Here is a 23,380-nt window from a genome sequence, read left to right as displayed (position 1 = left end):
AATATAAATAATGGGTCTCACATTCCACTAACTTATTTAACCAACTTTTCTTTACATTTTTCTTAAAATCTGTGCCCAGTCAAAGTGTGACTCCTAATCGGGGACGGAGGGAGAGCATAGAGTAGTATACTTTATAGTAACGTTTTCCCTAGATAAAACAGTCAAGCTCTAAATCTACCCTATTTTTTCACTTTTGTCTTCTTCTCCCTCTCTCCACCTTCCTCCCTTCTCCTTTCTGAAAAAAAAGTGTTGACAGTGGCAGCCATGATGGGATTACTGATTTTGGGGGAACTCAAACGTCTCCCTCTCTCCTTCACCTCTCCTACAAACGTCTCCCTCTCTCCTTCACCTTACTGATTTTGGGGGAATTCAACCGCCTGACACTGGTAGCCATAATAATAATAATAATTTTAATTTTTTTAGTAGTAGTAGTAGACAATGTTTATTTTAACTATAAATAGTGAGTTCTATTCTCTACACTCCACTCATTCTTCTTTGTTAACACTGATCGTAAAAGATCCAAACATACCCCATTCAAAAAAAATACTCCCACAAAAAGTCCCAAACCCAATACCCCAAATAGGAACCTAACTCCGAAAATGGAGTATGCTACTACGTACGAAACACCAACAAAGAAGCAAAAGTTGAGCCTTTATGAACCATCTCCCACCTAAAGTTTGGAAACCTTGTGCAGGAGCCTCAAAGAAGCCCAAACAAAATTGAAGCAAGAAGTGACCGAGTTGTTCCGCCGGCTTCCATCGGTTGGTAACGACCAACCAATTGATGGCTTGCTATTGGACGACCCTCCTTTGTTGAAGTTGTATGATATATTTATGGACATGAAGCTGGGTACTACACAAAAGGATCATGAAGGATCTTCCAGCCTATTCCCTGTGGTGTTAACCCAAGATAACACCACAAGATAGCTCAAGCGATGTTTAATTCAGTTCACTACTATGTTCTAAGCATATCGTTTATTTTGATTTCCGTCGATGTTTAATTCAGTTTACAATGTTCGAAGTAGTTTATTTTCTTCTCTGGACTTATTTTGTTATATGATTTCAATACCATCTTCTCCGGCGAATACAGTCGGTAATTAGCTGCCTCTGTTCAACAGTCCAACTCCAAAGTATGCTATAATTCGCTGCCTCTGTTCTGGTTTTAGAAGGAGAAGAGCCGCTATTTTAATTTTAGATTTAGGCTTCAACTAGGGCTGCATTATTTTTTCCATTATCAAATAAATTACATACCAATAAAATATAAAGGCCCAACTTAAAGTCCAATAAAATAAAATTAGTGACCCACTTGAAAACTCAATTACATCAATGCGTGCGTCGTCTTCTTCTATTTTGGGATATTCTTCTACTCTTCTTCTACATCAAATTTCAGCCAATCAAAGCCAGGGCGGAGATCGGGCGAAGGGCGGCTGCATAGGGGGGTCAGGGTCCGGGTCCGGCCAAGCCCCCGCTGGAGCGGTGCTTGGCCGCTGGTGTCTCCGTCCCTGCCGCCACCCACCATTTTGGTATGGTCCTCCGACGTGGCGGAGTTTTGGCGGTGAAGAGAGGTGTCGCTACCTTCTTGAGCCATTTTCGGACTTTAACTTTTTGGATATGGGTTTGTAGGTTTGAAGATAGAATTGCATTTGAGTTATGGATTGCTGTTCTCTGCATTTTGATTTTGAAACTTTTGATTGGGAATTGCATTTTTATTTTTAGGTTTGTGAGTTTTATTGCTGTCAATGTTTAATTTTTGATATGAAGTTATAATTTCAAAGTTGGAGACTGCAAATTATAGGGTGTTATTCAATTTTGTTGGATTTTTGTAGATTTGGGACTCTTCGATTTTTTTGTTTGTTTGGATTTTTTATTGTGTTCGTTATTGGAAGATGAACGGATTGTCGATTTTCAGGATTAACAAAATGAATCCCAAAATTGATGAAGATGATATATTGGTGAATTCATAAATTTGATGAATCTAGCAAAATAATTGGATGGGTCGAGCTAAATTTGATGGAATGGATTAATCCAAAAAATTGGATGAATTTTAAAAATAAAATACAGTATTATTTTGTGTATTAGTGTACCATCAAATTACTTTGTTTTGCTGCACATTCAATATTTAAAATCGTAAAATCAGTAAAAGTCCTAAAATATTGTGTAACAGTATTTTTATATAATATATTAGTAGTATTTTAATATAATTGTTACAGTACATAATATTATAAATATGTTCTGGTACATCTTACTTTAATTTAATTTGAAATGTGCAGAATATTGACGTCATGTTTTAAAAATTTATGAATTAATTTTTTACTTTTTTATCCATATCTTTAAATTCAAATTTGAAAAATACTAAAAGGGATGGAGTTCAAAAATTGAAAAAGGCTGAAGGATAATATAGTCATTTTTATATATCCACTAACTGCATTTAATATTATAATATATAACTAATACATAAAATTACTAATATATCCTTATTTGGTTGTCCAAATTTTGATTGATTATCAACACTCTTAATTTTACCTACTTCATTCATCATTTTTACTTTGCATATTGCTACACTTATTAAGTCAGTTGTATATCACCAATCAAGCAATTTCACAATAATCTTATCCGTCTCATTTTTGGTGAAATACATATACGATGATGCGACAATTAATTTTACCTACTTCATTCATCATATGAATATGTAACTCCTTAAAGAAGGAACTTAACAAACATAGTTAGTATAATTTAATTATTATTATTATTATATCTTTAAAATCAGTTGTCACATATTACTTAATAATTGCAAAACTTATCAAATTCAAAATTTATAATTTTATTATCTTTAGTTATTTATTTACTAATTTAGAAGAGGTGATTAAGTAAATTACAACTATATTCCAATTTTTAAAAAGAAATGTGAAACAGACCTTATTTTGTTGATCCTTTATTATTTATTTTAGTTTTTTAAAAAACCCAATCATGCACTAAAAACCCAATTGGTTTTTTTTTTCAGTTATAAATATATGTATTTTGTTTCACTACAAACTTATACTACTATTTTTAATGATTTCGTCATACTATAAGATAGTACAAGTCTCTAGAGACTATAAGATAGTACAAGTCTCTAGAGAAGAATGTGAGATAGTATTATAAGGCACAATTATTATTTAAAAAACAAATAAACTTAAAACTCACATAGCTCATAGATTGAATTTATGGCTGCATGAGCTCAGTTGACCTTTCTCTAAACCATCATTTCGCAATAATTTAATTGATCAAAACCAGCAGACAACCTTCTTCGTATACTAAAAACATCATCGATTTAATGACACTCATTTTACTTCTGAGTAATAATAAACAATCAAATTTTATACAACCAAAATAAGATTATATTAGTAATTTTAATGTATTAATTAAATATTAAAATAATAAATATAGTTAGTTACCAAATTAAAAACACTTTATTAGTTTTTGGCCTTATTTTCAATTTTTTATTTTTATATTTGAATTATTTCTCTATTATTTTTTAAATTTGAATTAAAATATGCATTAATTATATTTTATGATTCAAAAAAATTTTAAAAATTATACACAAATACCATAATATTATGAACGTTTCCTATACTATATATATGTCTATATTTTTTAATTAAATGCATAAAAAATTACATTTTTCTCAAATAAATCAATTTTTGGTTGTACAAAATTTGGTTGCATAGCTTTACTATTACTTCTGGATCAAGCTCACTTTAAATAAATCTTATATAATTATGTCATCAATATAAATTAAACGATTTAGCGTGATAGTATTTAATTATTGCGTGAATTTAGGTTGACTATAATAACGGTGTTAGTTTGTGATAAAACTGAAACTCTGAAAGTGAATATATTTGAAAACAACAAATTAAATTATAGGAGTAAATATTTTTGTAAAAAAAAAGATTGTTGTTTGTGAAATATTGAAAAAAAGTAAGTTATTGTTTACCTTAGAAGATTCTAAACAATTTATATATTTTAAAAATTACTTACAATATACCTTAGAGAATAAAGTGATGAATATATATTAAAAGTTAATTAATGCCAGCTGCCCAACATCTCAAGGTTAATTAAAAGGGCATATAGTAAGATGAATCGTTATGAAAATTGATAAATTCATAAATCTTTTCAAATCTACATGTATGGATGTTTACAATCTAAACGCCAAAATCTTTTGGTCTGATACATTATAAAGAAATTGCAAATGACACAACAAGTTTATCAATTTCTTTGAGTTCAAGATATGAATAACATTGATTTTCGTTTTTTTTTTAAAAAACAAAGTATTTTTTAGTACTATTACAACCCATTTAATAAAAAAAAATGTTGATGTTGACTAGATAATGAAGTCATAATACGTGTTAACCAATAGTTATCAAAATATAGTACTCCTCAGTTCTTATTGCCTATACATATGAGATGGAAAAAAATAATTATTGCAAATTACCATAGTACCTATAATAGAAATTAAACATCATTAAGAATTGCAAAAAATAGACCAAACAGCTTTCATCGACCAACTAGAAAATTAGAATAAGTAGAAATAAAATTAAATATGTCAGCGTGTTGATAGTCAAGCATACGTTACGTATAAACCAAGCAAATAAATCAAATCTTTTACAACACAACTCTTTTTAGTTTCTACAATTTGAAATCATGTTTAGAAGGTCAAAGGTCAACTGTATTGCTGAAACGCACCCATTTTTCCTACCATCACCGGACACGTGTAACACCTCTGAATGAGCGCACTACACCTACCACACTGAATCACAACTTTAATTTCCCTATTTAATTTTCCTTGCTTTTAATTTTGTCCCTATCCTTAAACAGCGATTATTCCAATTTCACCGCCAATTTATAAATTTCACTCTCCTTTAAATGAGAAACACACACCCACACACACTCAACGTTTTCCGCCATTTTTTTTGCTGTGAATATTTCTCCGAATCGGAGAAATGCAGGTGCCTATGGATAAATCGCTCTCTCCAAGCTTCAGCATCTATAGCAAAGTCGCCGAAATCGCAGCTCGGACTGTCGATGAATTCGATTCTGATGAATTTTCCGACGAGATGAAAATTTACGATTCTCAGCGAGGCGATGAGAGTGACGATGAATTCGAGTTCTCGACGCCGTCGAGGGAATCGGAATTGCCGTCGCAGACCTCGGCCGACGACGTTTCCGAAAACGGTAAGTTCCTACCGTTTTGCACTGTTTTCAATCGATATTTTTTGAACGAGATCGGAAAGGAAAATAGCGATCGCGATTCCGATTCTCCGAAAATCCGGCTTCCGCTGAGGAAGCTGTTTCGAGAGGAAAGGGAAACGACGATTTCGATGGCGGAGGAGGAGCTCGACGGCGTAGATGCGGTGACTTACTGCGTTTGGCCGCCGAAGGATGAGGGGCGGTGTAAGAAGAGCAGCTCCGCCGGTAGTAATTTGAAGCGATGGAAGTTGAAAGATTTTCTGCACAGGAGCCACAGCCATGGAAGTCGGAACGATTTCAACGGCGGCGAGAAGCAGAGTTACGGCCATGATTTGGCGGCGATCTTCGATGATGCAAATGCGTTGACAAGAAATTCGGATTCATTTTGAGTTTTGTCATTCCTTGCTTTTTGCTTGTTTGTTTGTGTTATACATTTATTGCATTCTTCCTTTTTTTTTTTATAAAATGGAGTATTACTCCCTCCGTCCCCTATTAGGAGTCTGGTTACTTTTGCACACTCATTTTGTAAAATTGATAATAAATAGAAAGAGAGAGAATAATGTTAAATATTATCCTCTATTTTACTTTATCATTTCTTCACTTTAACTATTTATTACTCCATCCGTTCCATAGTAATGGAAGCAAAACTTTTCGGCACGGAGATTAAGAAAAATTGTGTTAGGTGAGTTAAGTAAAGAGAGAATAAAGTGTAAAATGAAAAAGGTAAAAAGATGAAGATAGAAAAAAGTAAGAGAGAGTAAAGTAGGTGTTGAAAAATGTGTTGACTTTTACTAAAAAGGGAAATAACTCTATTACTATGGAACGGAGGGAAATGGAAAAACGCCTCTATTACTATGGAACGGAGGGAGTATTAATTTTATAAAACGAGTGCGCAAAAGTGACTGAGACTCCTAGCGGTGGACGGAGAGATTAAATTTTAACGACATTATCGTAATGTTATTTGCTGGTAAATTTATGAACTTTTGCAGTATAATTCTTTTTTGCATACCCATCTTGAACTATTAAATTATTAATTTATAATAATCTTGCCACCAATCAAGATTTTTGAATATGGTTACTAGACCTTACCAAATAAAATTATTTACTAATTTATTATTATAAGAGGTTGTTTCGCTATCCAAAACATGATGTTGTTTTCGTTGATGTCCAACAGTATCATGCAAATAAATAATTATTTTTTGTCCGTATCAAAAATTTGATTGGTTGCAAAATAAATTAACAAAGTTTGATTATAAGATCATAACATAACAAACAATAGTTTGTCTTCAAAATAAGAACATAATAAATCAATGATTCATTAATGTGTAAACATATTACTCCATAAAGTTGTCAGTTTTAGTGAAAGTTTGGAAATTTTAAATAAACTTTGAGCGATAACAATTTTCTTAAATCAAATTTAATTAAGAGTGAATTACATTTTTAGGCTCTATACTTTCAGCGACGAACATTTGCGGTCCTTATACTTGCAAAATATCATTTGCGGTCCCCATACTATACCAATTGCTCGTTTCGGGTGCTTTTTCACTTTTTCATCAAATTTTCGGACAAAAACGCCCCCAAAAGCCTAAAGGGCATTTTTATATATTCATTCTCCAAAAGTAGATTACTACTTATTTTGAAATTTATATTTTGATAATTGCATTAAAAAATGTTATTAATGATTTTTTTGTTGTATTGGATGGACGAATTTTGTTATGTTATCTTATAAAGTGTTAATTATTGGAATTTTAGAAAATTTTGACCAATTAAACGGCAAAAAAATAAAATAAAACAATTACTAAACATAAAACCACTTTGTGAGGTAGTATTGTTTCGTAGATCAAGTGTTTGATCTGAACAATCGTAATTCGTAATGTGATAGCCAAATTTAGGAAAATCAGTTGAGAAGACAGAACATGTACAAGTTGTCTGGATGATGCCATCACGTTGTTACTTTTCTTGCTCCCTTTCCATCTTCATCTCTTCAAAGCTGCTGATTCCACATGCCCACAATCCTTCAAATGTGAAAACCACACTCCCAATTTCCCATTTATGAGAGCTGGTGATCCCGGCTGCGGTTTGATCACCGTCGATGGCTGTGATTCCGATCCTCCAAACTAACATAAATATCTAAATAAGTAGTACTAGTACCTACTTTTAGAAAGTGGGTGTATAAAAATGCTCTTTAGCTTTTTGGGGGCGTTTTTGTCTGAAAATGTGATCAAAATGTGAAAAAGCATCCGAAACGAGCAATTGGTATAGTATGAGGACCGCAAATGATATTTTGCAAGTATAGGGACCACAAATGTTCGTCGATAAAAGTATAGAGCCTAAAAATGTAATTCACTCTTTAATTAAAATGGATACAATTTATAATCAAATGTACGACGATTAACTGCACAAAACCATTATATTCTCCATGCGGCATAAAAGAAGACATTGCAGTATAAAAGAAAACACTGCAGTTTTTGTCTATAATTGTGTCTTCCTTTAAGAGTATACGATGTATATAATGGTTACATGTTATAAAGGGAATGTAATTACTTTACAAGCGAGTATTTATTTTTATCGAATTCATAGCATGGGTAACTTCTACTCCCTCCGTCCCCCATTAATAGTCACACTTTTCCATTTCGGTTCGTCCCCAATTAAGAGTCACACTTCATTTTTACCAAATAGTAAGTAGGTCCCACATTCCACTAACTCAATTTACTCACATTTTATTATAAAACCAATATAAAAAAATGAGTCCCACATTCCACTAACTTTTTCAACCAACTTTTCTTTACATTTCTTAAAACTCGTGCCCGGTCAAAGAGTGACTCCTAATAGGGGACGGAGGGAGTACATAGGTCGATATACTATTTTCTAATTTTCTTCTTTTTTCATATAAATAAATCCATTGTAGAATGTATTTACTTTGTTCTTGGGGCATCCGATTTTGAAATAGACGTAAGCTGTAAATTAAATTTCTCGACGAGGGAAGAAAGCAAAAGGGATATTTATCATAGCATATTCATATCATATACTAGAATTTAAAATTTAAAATTCTGAAAAATCACAAAGTGCATACACTACTTCACATTAAAAAAAAAAAAAGCAAAAGAAGAAAGTTGGAAAGAAGCCTCAAATTGGATTTATTTAATTCTCCTTACATCGTTTAAGGAAGTAAAGTTGGCAAGAAATTAAACTAGTGCCAAAGCTCAAAACGCCTTTAATCCAAAATTATTGCTTGTTAAACCCTCTTCTTACACCAGTTTCTAGAATCTCACTAATCCTGACTCCCAATCCAAACTTAGCCATTTCACTCGTTTTGCAAATTCCTCCCAAACCCAATATCCTTCAAAGATATGAACAATTTGGGGCAGGGAAGTCAGCTCTAAAGAGATTAGGCCCACTAAGAAATTGAATTGTGAAGATAATATTGGGTCCCAAAATCTTCAACAGAGAAAGGGAATGTCAGATTTTAGCTGGAATTCATGTGGACTGAATAAGTGCTCATCTCATACACACACTGACAAGTTAAGCAATGGACAAAGTAAGAACTACATGAAACAACCAGATGCAGTTGTAATGTACCAACCAAATTCATCATCACATAATGATTGAATTTTTGACGTGGGCTCCTATCCACTTCACCATTTATTGCTCTGTAAATCTTTGATATTTGAATTTCAATTGGCTCTATTGATAGTTAAACTTTGCCTTGAAATCACTTTCAAGTTTCAACAAAAAAGGAGTAGTACTAAAAGAAAAGCAAATTAGGCATGTTATATGATTAACATGAATAATATCATCCCATACATTAAGAATATACAAATGAACAATTGTACACCCAAAACATGATAAAATAAATAAATAGGTACAATAGACAACAACCACTTTTCTCACAACTACTACAGCATGATTCAATAAAATAATCAAAATCCCAACCTGTAAAATGCCATTACCAGTGCAGAATAAGAATCTAGGCCACCAAACTCAATCAAGTATACCTTTTTTTTTGTTTTCTTTGATGTTGTATGAAAAGAAGAAAAAAATGTGTAAAGGTCTTTGTACAGCTATCTTACTCACACCTTGATGCCACCATTGCTGTTCACAGCCTTCGTATTTTGGCTCGTATCAAGGAGTGTTTCGAGTGACCGGTTTTTCCTGTTTCGGACCCTGCCTGCCTCCTTTAGTAGCTCAGCCAGCCTCTTCTTCTCATCTTCGACATCTGGATTTGCCGTCCCGAGCTTTTCCTCCCTCATTCCCACAATAAATTCAAGAATCTCTATTGCATCATCCAATCTGTGTGAAACCAGCAAGTTTTTAGACATATTTAAGATGAAAACTAAGCATAAGAAACTTCTTTCCCCATAACACTGTGTCATAATCAATTCAACGACAGACAATCACTATTGCTTGAAAAAGATAAACGCTTTAACAAAAAGAACGAAAATATGCTTTAATAAAATTTAGATTCTTGAAAATATATGATTAGCAGTGAGCTGAGTATGTTACCTTCCAACTGCATCATAGGTTCCAGCAAGGTTACTGTAAACTCCAAGTGTATCTGGATGGTATGGTCCGTATTCTTGCTCTAGAATGCTCCTTGCTTCTTCAAACAATTGAACAGCCTCGTTAATTGCATAACGCTGCACACAAGCTAAGCCCATCTGGTTCAGTGCAATGCCAAAGAAAGCTGATTTCTTCTCTCCACTAGCACGAAGCTTTGTTGTTGCGCTTTTAAAGGAGGAGTAAGATTCAGAGTAGTTTCCCAACATATAGTACAAAACTCCCATCTGAGCTTCAATGCCAGCAATTGTGTTCTGCTGACCCGGAGCATCGTTATACATCTTTAGAGCCTTCTTTAGCAGCTTCAGCGCCTGCTCAGGCTCCTCCATGGACTCATAAATGGCGGAGATATCAGTCAGGCCACTAGCAATTTCCTCAGGAGCAATGCCAGGGACGGGCTTTTCATAGATCCGCAGGGCATTCTCACAGTAGGATCTCGAGTCCCTAAACTTCCCCGTCTTGTTATATAAGTCAGCTAGACGAACAAAAACAGACGCAACAGCTGGATGGTTCTCCCCTTTGGAAGTCTTGAGAGACGTAAGTGCTTTCTGATAAGCGAAAATTGCCTCATCATATCTGTTTAGAGAGAGATAGGTATCCCCGATGCTACTATCAACAGAAGCCACTTCTGATTCCTGCCCATTAGCCACCATAGCCATGCTTGCCAAAACAAGATGCTCGAGAGCAGCTTCATGGTCTCCCTTTGATTCACAGATCATCCCCATCAGTCTCCTATCTGCTGCCTCCTCAACAGAAGCAGGCGCTCCGTTCTCTCTATGTATGTCTAGAGCCATTTGACAAAGCTTTTGAGCTTCGTCAAATTGCATTGCTTGGATGTGAGCTTCAGCTAAATACCTACAAGTCTCACCAACTCTAGGATCATTCTCTCCAAGCACTTGTTTTTGAACATCCAAACCAGTCGTGTAACACGAAATTGAATTCTCGAGCTGGCCCAACATAGCATAAGTATCTCCCAACTGCATATAACCAGCAAATTTAGCAAGGGCATGATCTTGCCCTTCCTCAACCACGGGAATCTCAATCGAATGCTCCAATGCTGGAATAGCATCTCCATACTGGCCCAAGCTACACTGTATGGCAGCAGTTACATGTAAACACATGACCACATCCAAACTTGGCTTCCCATCAGCACATTTCTCAAACGACTTAGCAGCCCGCTGAGCTAGATCAAGAGCCCTCCGAGCATTATCCCCAGACGACATCAAATCCCTAGCTTGCTTCAAAAGAAACGGCCCAAGATCAGGATTTTCCAATCCTGCCTCAGATTGATCCTCGTTTCCATTTTGCAGCTTCACACTCCCAGCAGCTGAGTTCCTCTGTTTCTTCAACAAACCACCCGGAGACGTTTTCTTAGAACTCTTCTCGCTACGCCTATCAATAGGCAGTTTTGGAGGACTTTTTTCCTTTGGACTTGAACTTGATATTCCAGAAATTTCAGATTCTAACTGCAAGTGAGAAGCTTTCTTTGCATCCACAGATTGAGAATTCTCCACTGAACTATCTTTCTTCGAACCAGAATCACCATTATCCGGCCTCTGCAACTCTTCATCCTCCTCAATTATCTCAACCTCCCTCATCTCTCCTCCCACAAGATGCCTCAACTCAGAATCAATCCGTGACTCATCGCCATCAGATCCAAAACTATGCCTTGAAGGTGATTGATCAGAACTCTGCATCTCACACACATTCTCATAGAGCTGGTCGATTGAGGTCTCGGCCCCCTCTTCAGCCTTTTCCCCTCCATCCCCATTTTGGGGGGCTTCTGGGGCCTGCCCAGCAGCTGGAGAGTTATTCACAGCTGAGTTTTCCTTGCAAGAATTAGAATCTCCATCCTCATTCACTATCCCATGATTCACATCTTCATGAATCCCATCCATCACAATTCCAGGCATTATAAGAACAAATTAATATATAAATAAATAAATAGAGAATGATCTCTTCAAACACAATCAGTCACCTCCTGCAAAATTCAAACAGCCCAAGAACCTAGTTCAGATGCAAGAACTCAAGATCTCAATAGTCACAGAGCACAGTCATCATCAAATTGAAAAAAAAAAATAGATCGAAAAACATGAATTCACAACACGTGTAGAATAAACAAGTTAAGCAGCACACTTCCAACAGATCCTAGCTGATCAGCTCAAGCTCCAAACTCAGAAATGAAGAACCTATTATCAAGAAAAGCTGTAACCAGCTGCGAACAACCATATGTAGCACTCATTTAATGTAGAACTATAAAGCACATGGTAACAGATTAACGCTAAAAATTTAAAAAAAAAAAAAAAAACATATGCCATAAACTGAAAAGAAAATATCAAGAAACAGAGCAAAATGTTACACCCAAAGCATGAAAGACGATAAAGGCCATACCTTTTTCAAAAAACCATGTGAGAGGTGTCTAGAGAGAGAGAGGGGAGACGAAGAAGTGGAAAAAAATATCTTGTCTTTTTGGTGGGTTTTTCGAGAGTGGGACTCAACTGTGTATATAGAAAATTTCGGCGATGAGAGAGGATGGACAGAGGCGGCATTAGGTGAAGAGAGGAAGGGTATAAATGGGAATTTGTTGAGAGAAAGTGGCAGAGGTGAAAGGTCAGACGAAAGTGGAAGGCGACTTCTCCCCAACCCATCGCCTCTGCAACTGCCGCTTTGTTGGATAATTAATCACACTGTAATTCTATTTTTAGTCATTTGTGTTGTAAGATTTTGTTGCAAAATTGAATCTTAGATGCTACCTCAGTCCCTCAAAATCTGTTACAGTTTACTATTTTGGTCCGTATCTGAAAATTTGATACACTTCATTTTTATCATTTTTTGTAGTGTACTCTATATTCCATTAACTCATTTATACTCACATTTTATTATAAAATTAATATTTTAAAAGTAAGATCCACATCCCACCAACTTTTTCAACTCACTTTCCATTATATTTCTTAAAACCTTTGTCGGGTCAAAGTGCAGTAAATTTTGGGAGTCAGAGGTAGTATAATAGCTAGAAATTTACACTACGTTACACTGCAAAATGCACGCAAATTGACTAATCATTAGAGTTTTACTATATTGTTTATATTCTTTCTTAGTTTTGGGTAATTATAGTTGTGATTAATATACTGATTCAACAATTCTTGAATTATAAAGTGTGAAATTAGTAAAAGTGAGGCATCATTTGTCTTTTTGTGATCTCAATAACTTGGTATTAGTCTATTTGAGGTATCATACAATTTGTTATAACTTTTATATCAACTACTATTATCGGTATATGTATTCTTTGTTTTTTCCAATAAAGGGATATTTAATATATTAAATGTTATTACTAGTACTAGTAAATAAGGATAGTAATGGTTAGCCTTTAGCAAATTGACAATATTATACGTCGTTGTTGCATTAATTTAAAGTATGTCGTTAGGTGACATTCATAAAGAATGTAAAACAAGTGAAACTTGTGAAGGAAATTGAAAGATACTGAGATATTGTGATAAATAAGTGTAGTGTAAACTCTGATTTTACATACCCAAAAACTAAGTTAACTATGGCTAGATCACTTACTAAATTGGAGTCCCTACTAAATAAAACATGGAGATGACATGCCATTTGTCAAAAGGGTGGAATGATAAGATATGATCATTGTTGGGTTTTAAATTAATTAAATTTGTACTTTAGGTTGAACTGGTTTGGAATCCAATGATAATTATGATACTCTAGAGTATAATTGAGTAATAGAGTTAAGAGATCATTTTAGACTTTTGGCAATATAGGGTCACGATACACTGTCTAGACAATGATGCATCACGTAACATACCTTCCAAAGAGGGCAAAGCAAGTTTTCGAAAAAAAAGGGAGGCCAAAGCATAAAAAAGCAAATAGTTAATACATAAATTAAATAAGTCACTCAATGGCTTCAATGGAATCCCAACAAAAATATCAACGTGTATTCACTTGGACAGAAGAATACATACATTAGCATGGAACTATTCTTCTTGGAATGAAAATGATTCTCTCTTTGATTTGTATTTGCAATAAAAAAAATCCCCAGTTCATATTATTGTACTCATTCGCTTGTTGCATAAGAGATTAAAGTAATTTTCCTAATTTCATGATCTTTACATAGTCCCCTTTGGTGATTTGTGTTAACAATATTTAGAGGAGGCGATATTGATGAAGGCAGACACAGGTGCGGATGAGACATAAAACATTCGAAAGGCAACGCTCTCATTCTGAAAGAAAAAAATTTGAGCCAAAACTTCAGTAATCCACAAATCTTTTAAAACATTCAAATGTCTGCAACACAACTTCTTGTATAAATGGTCATCTAATTGCACAACGGTTGTGCTACTGATTTCCACAATGGTGTATAATAAGAGGATCTTCACACACATTTATGGGTTATAAATTAAATAGTTACTACTCCACAACTCCACTTAGTAATCTTACCAATGCCCCCGTACTTGCAAATAGTTACAATCAAGATACATAGTAAGTAAAAAAGATAAAAACAACGCCGTTGCCGGGGATCGAACCCGGGTCACCCGCGTGACAGGCGGGAATACTTACCACTATACTACAACGACTTCGATGGCGTGTGGTTCATGCGACTGGAATATACTGAGACTTGGCTAATAACGGTGTAGAACTTAGGATGCACAAACAATTGAAGTCAATGGTACGGAATCATAAATTCACGCGACCAAAATCATCTCAATGGCTAAAAATATCAAAACACTACAAATTTCTAACACCGACTATGAACGAAATCCTTGGGCCGAAACATATACACGGACCCATTAAAAATCTACCTAACAAACCAAAAATATAAGGATTATTTATCGTAATAAAGATCAACGGCCCAAATTATCTGCGGACTATTTTTCATCATAAGATCTAAATCCATTATCTTTCAAAGCAAGTAAACTCACAAGCAATTATGTGAAAACCATTCACCATCTGTTTATGGTTTTGCTGCAAATTTAAACAAGTACCAGTCCACTTCTAAGATATGAGAAGGGGAAGAAGATTTAGAATATGTAGTTTATGAATTTGATGCAACTTCAGTATAATTTTTTGGGTTAATTGCCTATAAGTTGTTATAGAATAGTTAAGAAATTTTTCAAACTCCATGATTTGTTATTCAAATACTAAAAGATATGTGATAAACCAAAATTTGATCAAACTCTATAATTTTATAGACAATAAACCATATAGGCATATACTATATTTTTCGAAAAGAAAATGCCGTTGCCGGAGATCGAACCCACGCGCGTGACAGGCAGGAACACTTATACAGTTATATGTACACTACAACGACTTGAAATTAGGGCTGACAATTTTTGATACGACACGATAACACGACACGGACCCACACGAAATTAACACGACACGAACGCACACGTTTAGGATTTGGGTCATTATAGGGTCGACCCAATAAGAACACGAAGATAACGGGTTGGGCCGGGTCGTGTTTGGGTCGGGTTTGGGTTACACGTTAAGAAAAAAAATAATTATTTTTTATTAATTAAAAAATTATTAAACTTTAATTTTTAGTTATTTTTGTTGATTAAAAATATTATACTTTAATTTTAATTAATTAAAAAATATTATACTTTAATTTTATTAATTAAAAAATATTAATTATTTTTTTTATGAATTTTAAGAAAATGTTATGCTTATATTTTATTAAAAATTATTATTTTTTAATTATTTAATTTTATTATATAGATTTAATGTTACTATACTTTAATTTTATTATTTTGATTAAGAAAATAATTATTTTAATTTGGTAATTTTTTATTTTATCGTGTAATATCATGTTTAAATCGTATAATAACATCATGTTTTAGTCGTTATCGTGTCGTGTCAAGCTAACTTACTATCATTAACAAAGAGTTTACTTTTTTTTTGGGTACACGATAACATGCACGAACTTGTTGGGTCGAGACACGATAAGAATCCGATGATTTTGGATTGGGTTGGGTTGGGACACGATTGGGTTGGGTCGATAATGGGTTGACACGATAACGACTCAACACGCACGATTTGACAGCCCTACTTGAAATGCTGAATTTTATTGTTTTTATTAATTAGTACTGGTACTATATTAAATTGACTGAAATTTAAATTACTTTTTCCCGGAGTGCAATGGTTGACTATTCTTGGGCACGAAATTACTCTTATTCTTACTCTATCGGGAACTCATATTAATTACAATCCACCATGTTTACTAATAAAAATGTCTATCTACCAATCCTAGTAGGCTAGTAGCCATTATATAATTAAAACAACACCTTTTTTAGAAGCAATATTTAAAAAACCCAACTTTAAAAATATCACAAGTTTTATTTATTTGTCTATAATTCTAAATATATCACCGTTTGTTACTCCCTTGATTACTAGTTACCGAATTTCCTAGGCACGAGTAATTAATGTCAAAACCCATCTTTGGAAATTTATACTGTTTTATTTATAAATCCTAAAATTGATAATAAATGGTATAGCAAAAACAAAGAATATGTATATATAAAATGATTTATAATGCCTCTCACCGTCAATCGTCTATTTATGTACTAATAATTGGGCTGAGTCCTCAAACAGTGGGGTCACATCTCCATTACTCCATTCTCCTAATTCATCACTGGTCGGCGGCAATGGAGAAAATAGTGGTGGTGGTGGAGGAGGCGGAGGCGGCGATAACAGCCCTGAAATGGGCGCTCCACAACATCCTCCGCTGCGGCGATGTGGTGACGCTCCTCCACGTGTATCCGACGCAGAGATCAAAGAGCAAGAGAAAGCTCCGCCGCCTCCGCCTCAAGGGCTTCCAATTAGCTCTCTCCTTCAGAGATATCTGCAACGCCTTCCCCAACGTAATTAATTACCTTCTCTCAGTCTCTCTCTCTCTCCATTGATTGATTGAATGAGTTATCATTATCAATTGCAGACGAAGACGGAGATCGTTGTGACGGAGGGCGACGAGGAAGGGAGGAGAATCGCCGCCGTGGTGAGGGAAATCGGAGCCTCCACGCTCGTGGTGGGGCTTCATGATCGGAGCTTTCTATACAGGTATTTTAATTTTTAATTTTTTAATTTTTTATTTATGTAGCAAGCACGTTAGATGTTGTCAAACAATTGATCACAAAATAACTTGGGCCTATGGTATGGTCAAAAAAAGAAAGGTGGGAAAAAGTTTGGTTAAATTAAATGTAAGTGGTGGGAAATTAGCGTTACGTCATGTAAAGTTGGTCATTATACTATGCCACAAGTTTAGTCAAAAGGGTGGGCCCCTCTGCTTGCCCGGCGTTTTCTCGCATGTCGTTTACCGGTCAATAGTCTTTCCGTTCGTAATATGTTACTCTTGTCTTGACTCTGCCGTGTTAGTTTTGAAAAATATGTAGAAAAGACTAATAGTAGTAAAATATTAGTAATAAAATATGATTATATAATGGGTAAAGAAAGATTGGTCGTGTATATAAAAAGTAGTGTGCAAGGATATGAAATTTAAAGTGAGGTGGACGTGTGAATGTCGATTTCAAATAGTGTGATTGTTAATTATGATGATTGTGAAATATTTTAGCGTAGGACGGTTTAAGGTGTGGGATATGCCACTTGGTGCTTATTTTTCCTTTTAATATTCGCTCAGTTTTATTTAATCAACTTTTTATAGTATGAGTTTAGTTGCTAATTATTAGATTAACCAATCACTTTTCTTGTTGTTTCATTTACTTAAAAGAAAGAACATGAAACTACCAGTTTCGTGTTTCCTGCATTTGATTACCTATGTTAATACTTAAATCTAATTTTTTTTCTCTAAAGATATAAAAAGGACAAAAAAAACATTCGTCCATTAATTTGAGTGGGAGAGTGGAAGTTGACATAATCGGATACTCGTGTCACACTAGTTGAAAACACTTTCTTTAAAAATCTTGTAACCACTCTCTTAGGCTTTTAAAATAAAACTATTTGCAATTTGTCTAAAATATTTTATTAAATATCGAAATATTCTGTTATTATAAATATATTATATTTTTATATAGAGGATACATATACTTTTATTTTACTACTAGTATAAGGTAATACTAAAACAAAAGTAAGGTCTAGTTACAGTAAATATTACTCCTATTCAACTATCATAACTTGCATTATTCTTTCAATATTGAAATTTTAATCTTGTAAAAAGACTATATATACACTTTGATGCTAATCCCATTTGGTTTCTATGATCGTGCTGTATATATTCATGTAGGTATCTAACACTCCAAAACAATAGCATAAGGCATTTGAACTGTAAGGTCCTTGCCATCAAAGAACCAACAACAAGTCCGACATCCACAACGATCTCTATAGAAGGGTCTTCGACTACGATGGACTTGTCACAGATCGAAATATCCGTACTTAGGTAAGACTACTTGTCATTTTTTGGGGATTTTACTTTTTTATGCGTTGATAGCTTTTGCATTTTTTATTATGAATTGGTAAAGACCTAAAAACAGAATAGTTATTTAATACAGTGTTGCGATGTCTTGATAGATTATGTGTGTTGAGCAATAAATATGCCATTTTTATAGTTATTGGATAGTGGCGGAAAACATGGTATGTTTGAACTTTATAAGATTATAATTTAATCCATTATTGATTTTTACATATTGCAGTATTCCTGAAATTCGTCCTCAGAAAATCCCATACCAAATTTGTCCAGATCCGAATGCTATAATTTGGAGATCAAAGCCAACAAAAAAGTAAAGACAGAGAGAGAGCATCATATGCAGAGAGCTCAAGATCTTCATTGTCTAGCTACATATATACAAATGAACATTGTAAAACAAGACATTTCCAGCTATTATTTCTCCTTGGTAGAAATTTAATAAAAACTGAGGAGTGAGGAGTGTTCTCTCTTTTATTGATCATATCTAATCCTACGCTCAGTAATTCCAAAAAAAAAAGGTAGAATTGAATTCCTATTTACCTCACAGATTATGTACAGTACAGCTTCTGGAGGGTGTATAGAATACAGACAGATGACATATACTAGTATCAACTATCAAGTAGCATCCCGGTCGCAGAGGTTGTAACCGGACACAAGGGAGCTGATGGCAAAGGCGAGGAAAGCCAGGAACGACATGGCAATTGACGCACTAGCCATCAAGGTGAACTCGTCCGCACCCCAGTTAGAAATCCAGTCGTCCACCCTGGTGGCTGCCGAGGATGATGCTGACATCAGAAGGTACGCAAGGATCTGATCCACAAGATTTTTTCAATATTACAATGAGATTAAGAAACTATTGCTAATATAAAGGAAATTAGATTTACATATCACTTGCCTGATCCATTGCAAATTCGAAATGGTAACGAAGATGGTGTGCAAAGACATGCTTCCCCTTCCCCAGATAGTAAGCCAGGTCCAAAGCTTGGAAACCAGCATACACAAATCCGATAACATTTACAGCTACGCAGAATCTGTTTACAACATCCATCAGGTTGACTAACAACACATTAGTTAAAGCAAAATGCAACAATTAGTTCAACTCTAACTACAAAACCAGATGCAGCCAATCTAGTTCAACCAAGACTATAAACGTATTTAGAAGTTCGAAACAGATAGATATCCAGTTTATGTGAGTAAAACAAAGGGAGTATTCTCGCTTTATTACAACTCCTCCTGCTCCGAGCAAGCTACAGAGTCTATGATTATCTAGCCAGAGCAAATGAACTTTGAGCTGATAGATGAACTCAAAGACCAACTTTATGAGGCTCAAACAAATAGTGATCTAAATCTAAGCTTTTGGAAACATCAAAATACCACCAAAACACATTTTCCTCATCTGTTAGTATCAAATTTAATTTTTGCTTCTGATATTCACAAGCATAAACTTCAGTGGAGCACCAGCATTACCAAAAACTTTGCATTGAAGAAACAGACTACAACACCTCTTGTTTCCACGATTCTACAGTTTTCGACCCGTGTCAATTCGAAAAATTCATGCTATGACTTGAGATAACAGCATAATGATTGCAAAAACTTGTGTACAGCCAAATGTACTCAGCAATCAACATACACCCAAAATCCCCAATTTGGGTTCATCTATCCCCAATTAGGGTTTATCATTAAGAATCAAGGTTTACAAACTCCTAACTAGGGTTTATTATTCACAATTAAGATTTAATCAGGGTGGACTGTGCCAGATTCAATTCATCTTAAACATGCAAGAACCAAGATGAATAAAATTTGCAGAATCATACCTGTATTCGATATATCGACCAAAGGAATCGCCGCTCCACCCCTCCGTCTTGTCAGCAGCCATAACCGAAAACGAAATCAAACAAGAAATGACCTCAAACACTCGAAACGCGAGCGCCACCCTCCTCACCGCCGTGTTCCTCCCCGACCTCTTCAAGATCGACTCCACCGCCGCCCTCGACCGCCGCTCTCCCCCCACCACGCCCCTCCCACCCCCGTACCCCTCCTCCAGCGCCCCATCGCCGCCCACCGGCCCCACCTTCTTCACCCCGGGCGGCGCCTCCTCCCTCACAAACTTATTAAGCCCCACAACCGCCGGAATCTCGAGATTCTCCCCTTCCCTTCCGCTCCCTTGCGGCGAGCTCACCGGAATGTCGAGATTCTCCGATGCGGAGTGGGGCCACCGCCGCCACCCTTTGCCGACGGCGGCCGGAGAAGGCTCTGGAGCGCCGGATTTCCCCGGAGACGGGACGGGGGAGTAGTACTTATCGACGAGGACTATGGCCTTGTCGTTCTTGTCGTTTTGGGGACGGAAGGAAGGGTCGTCGGAGCGGAGGGGCGACTCGGAGCGGAGAGGCGAGTGGAACGAGTCGCCCTGACTCGTCATTGACTCAGTGTCGGACATGGATATGTGGCTGTTGCTGTTTCTTCGGAAACTCGGTTTACTGTGATTGCCGGCGTCCGCGCCTTCCATTTTTGGAGATTTGAGAGGGAATTGACGGAATTTATGATTGTTTGGCGATGAAATTCAAGAAAAAGGAAAATTATAAGGGGGAGAAAGGAGCGAAGGTGTTGGGTTTATGCTCTCAGTTGTCGGAGGGGGTTCTGATTCTGTGAGCGAACGAGCATGGTAGCATCTTGTGCACTTCGTTTATTCACTTTTTTAGTTTAACAATTCGTATTCCTAATTTTTGCGCATAGTCGGTAACATACTCCAATCCAAATTTATTATACAAATAATTGAATATACAGTTTCTGTAATTGTTTTTGGATGGTTTCCACGTGGCAAGTGGTGGTTGGGTTGTTGATATCGCATGACTGTGTGAGGTGCAGATGAGCAATATCATCTTAAGATGGGACATTAAAAATCCTTTACGTCCTAATTGCGTTTACTGAACCTTAAATATTTTCTAATAAAAATATTCGGGCTTCTACCCACGAGTCATCGCCCCACTCTACTCCTCACTAATTTATTAAAAAATACATTAAAAAATGTTAGTATGTCTTAAATCCATTAAGAAATGTTAGTATGCTTATGGCATATTTCTGTTTCAGGTCTTAATTTTGTATTGGGCCTAAATGTTGTTGTCCATTGCTAGATATTGCTCTTGTACATAAATTTAGAGAGGGAGAAAATCGCGTATATATAGGTTTTCAAAAAAAAAATAAAAAAAAATTGAAAATTGGGCGCTGGCTGATCGGCACGCCACAATGGTGGCCAACGCACTCAAATCGGCTAGCCCACGCTGATTCTCGGCTGGCCGATTGCAATAGTTCGGTTAGCCGATCGGCTAGCGACGCGAATCGGCTAACCACTATTGTGGATGCTCTTATGAAAATAGATCACCAACTGTGCACGTGTTGTGCCATTTTCTACACAAACAAGTAAATAAAAGAAAAAGGAAAAGAAAGAGAATAAAGACAAGTAAGGTAGCATTTCATTCATAAACTGATGTGTTTTAAGCATAGTCCCCTGGTGTAATCCTTCCTCACATTTTATATTAAGATATTGGCGCATAACATCATATAATTTTCAAAAAGTTTGGTTTTTTCCATAAATTTTAAAATTGACAAATAATATCATGAATTTCATTCCGAGTTTGTTATTTTCCAGCACTAAAAAAATTTCGACTATATTAATAGATTGAAGAACAAATTTGGAGGGTGTGCTTTAAGAAAAACTATTCTCAAATATTGAAAATCTTGAAATTATCTAAGTTGTTGTCGAGAAATTACGAAAAAATATATTATTTGCCGGAATTTTTTCATTGTAGGAAATAACAAACTCATGGTAAAGTTTATAATATTATTTGTCAATTTCAAAGTTCATGGGAAAAATCCAATTTTTTAAAAATTTCATGATATTAGGTACCAATATCCTCATTATATTTAACTAGTCTTATTATTTTTTGGAACCAAGTCTTACATATTTTAAATTTTGAAAACAATTCAATTTAATATATAAAGTGGCTTCTTACGAAGGAGCATAATAGATTCCCCACTAAATTTAGTAGATTACTTAAAAACCAGATATAATGGATTCCACTAAACATTAGTATAAGTATATTCTATAAATTCTGTATATGCTAACTATTATCGACTCTAGTTTTTATCTTACTAAAACATCTTTTAAACTAAAAAATTATTATAAAATCAATATTAAAAGTTCGTAAAAACCACTATATTTAACACTTGCCCCTATTTAAAATGCTAAAAGTTCCTAATTTTACTTTTGCACTCTTAAATATTTTTTTAAATTAAAAAAATATTGGTCCGCCTTCATAGACTACTTTCTTTGTTGTTCGACCAACGTAAAATTGCGACCCAAAACGCTCAAGGCTAAAAGCTATTTATTCGTAGTTTGATTTTGAATGCAAAATATTATCACCTTCCTAATATAGCTTGACTTTTTTTTTTTGTTTAGAAATTAGAATACGGGGAGAAAAGCTCCAAATTTATTTTACTATATTTTCCAAATAAATTCGGTGAAATACTATTCTACTTAAATAAGTCTGAATAAAATTAGAAAGGAATCTCTAGGGGTATTTAATTCCATCAAATCTTTGGAGATAACATATAAAGGCTATGTCCATATTCATATCTGCTTTAAGTCACTTTCATGCAACTCAAAGTATTTTTTTAAAGATTTTAGAATAAGCTACCTCATTTTTTTTGTTAATTAAAAGAGAAAAAATTGTGGGAATTTTTAATAGTAAAAGTTGAGGAGAATCACCTTTGTCTCCATTCCCTCTTTTTTAGTTGATGTTATATGCAAATTCCTTTGCTTTTTTCCCTCTTTATTCCTAGTTGTTCTTTTCTTGGATCTCTCTTCCATACAAATCACTCTTCTAATTACTTTAATTCAAACAACTGTTCTCAGTGCAAAAATGTTAGTATCATAGAAAAGGCCCATTGAATAAATTATGGGCCATAGTATATTCGATTAATTTCAAATTGGGCCAGTTCAATCTTGGGCTTCTAGATAATTATACTTTAGTTTATTGATTCAATTAAATCCAAGTGTCACCATAAATTGATCTTTCCTTTATGCCATGGTACTATTAATTATAGCAATCTGTATTAAATGCTCCATGGAGTACTAGTTGAGACCTTGTAGGTTGAAATGATTCTTTTTGGT

The 23,380-nt window shown here is 34.9% G+C and overlaps 4 protein-coding genes and 1 non-coding gene across 8 annotated transcripts; 2 read left to right on the top strand and 3 right to left on the bottom strand.

Annotated features, from left to right (window-relative positions):
* The first annotated feature begins 4,889 nt into the window (after nt 1-4,889).
* LOC125208460 (uncharacterized) lies at nt 4,890-5,814 on the top strand. Its single transcript, XM_048108087.2, has one exon. The coding sequence runs from the start codon at nt 4,979-4,981 to the stop codon at nt 5,612-5,614; it is 636 nt and encodes a 211-aa protein (XP_047964044.1). The 5' UTR covers nt 4,890-4,978; the 3' UTR covers nt 5,615-5,814.
* A 3,157-nt stretch (nt 5,815-8,971) lies between these two features.
* On the bottom strand, nt 8,972-12,420 carry LOC125205896 (protein KINESIN LIGHT CHAIN-RELATED 3). 3 transcript variants are annotated; one of them, XM_048105074.2, is made up of 3 exons: nt 12,174-12,420; nt 9,729-11,763; nt 8,972-9,515 (listed from the first exon to the last, which is right to left on the bottom strand). In XM_048105074.2, exons 2-3 carry the CDS (start codon nt 11,693-11,695, stop codon nt 9,296-9,298), a joined length of 2,187 nt encoding a protein of 728 aa, XP_047961031.1. In that variant the 5' UTR covers nt 11,696-11,763; nt 12,174-12,420; the 3' UTR covers nt 8,972-9,295. The 3 variants fall into 3 exon arrangements, with proteins under 3 accessions (XP_047961031.1, XP_088917353.1, XP_088917352.1); XM_089061227.1 differs by lacking the exon at nt 12,174-12,420 and adding an exon at nt 11,919-12,074; XM_089061226.1 differs by lacking the exon at nt 12,174-12,420 and having other exon boundaries at nt 9,729-12,074.
* A 1,876-nt stretch (nt 12,421-14,296) lies between these two features.
* On the bottom strand, nt 14,297-14,368 carry TRNAD-GUC (transfer RNA aspartic acid (anticodon GUC)). Its single transcript has one exon. It is a non-coding gene; the product is annotated as a tRNA-Asp (tRNA).
* A 1,974-nt stretch (nt 14,369-16,342) lies between these two features.
* LOC125207697 (uncharacterized) lies at nt 16,343-18,691 on the top strand. The gene is made up of 4 exons (XM_048107153.2): nt 16,343-16,654; nt 16,729-16,850; nt 18,031-18,183; nt 18,437-18,691. The coding sequence occupies exons 1-4, from the start codon at nt 16,439-16,441 to the stop codon at nt 18,525-18,527; spliced, it is 582 nt and encodes a 193-aa protein (XP_047963110.1). The 5' UTR covers nt 16,343-16,438; the 3' UTR covers nt 18,528-18,691.
* Nucleotides 18,549-20,909, bottom strand: LOC125207696 (CASP-like protein 4A2). 2 transcript variants are annotated; one of them, XM_048107152.2, is made up of 3 exons: nt 20,025-20,909; nt 19,106-19,266; nt 18,549-19,020 (listed from the first exon to the last, which is right to left on the bottom strand). In XM_048107152.2, exons 1-3 carry the CDS (start codon nt 20,714-20,716, stop codon nt 18,953-18,955), a joined length of 921 nt encoding a protein of 306 aa, XP_047963109.1. In that variant the 5' UTR covers nt 20,717-20,909; the 3' UTR covers nt 18,549-18,952. The 2 variants fall into 2 exon arrangements, with proteins under 2 accessions (XP_047963109.1, XP_047963108.1); XM_048107151.2 differs by having other exon boundaries at nt 19,106-19,241; nt 20,025-20,900.
* Nucleotides 20,910-23,380: the final 2,471 nt, after the last annotated feature.

This window comes from Salvia hispanica, chromosome 6 (genome assembly GCF_029641045.1).
Source record: "Salvia hispanica isolate PSC_SH4W2 chromosome 6, Shi_PSC_v1, whole genome shotgun sequence".
Taxonomy (NCBI): Eukaryota; Viridiplantae; Streptophyta; class Magnoliopsida; order Lamiales; family Lamiaceae; genus Salvia; species Salvia hispanica.
Note: the sequence above shows the minus strand (reverse complement) of the source record. Positions and strands in the feature narration are given on the sequence as shown.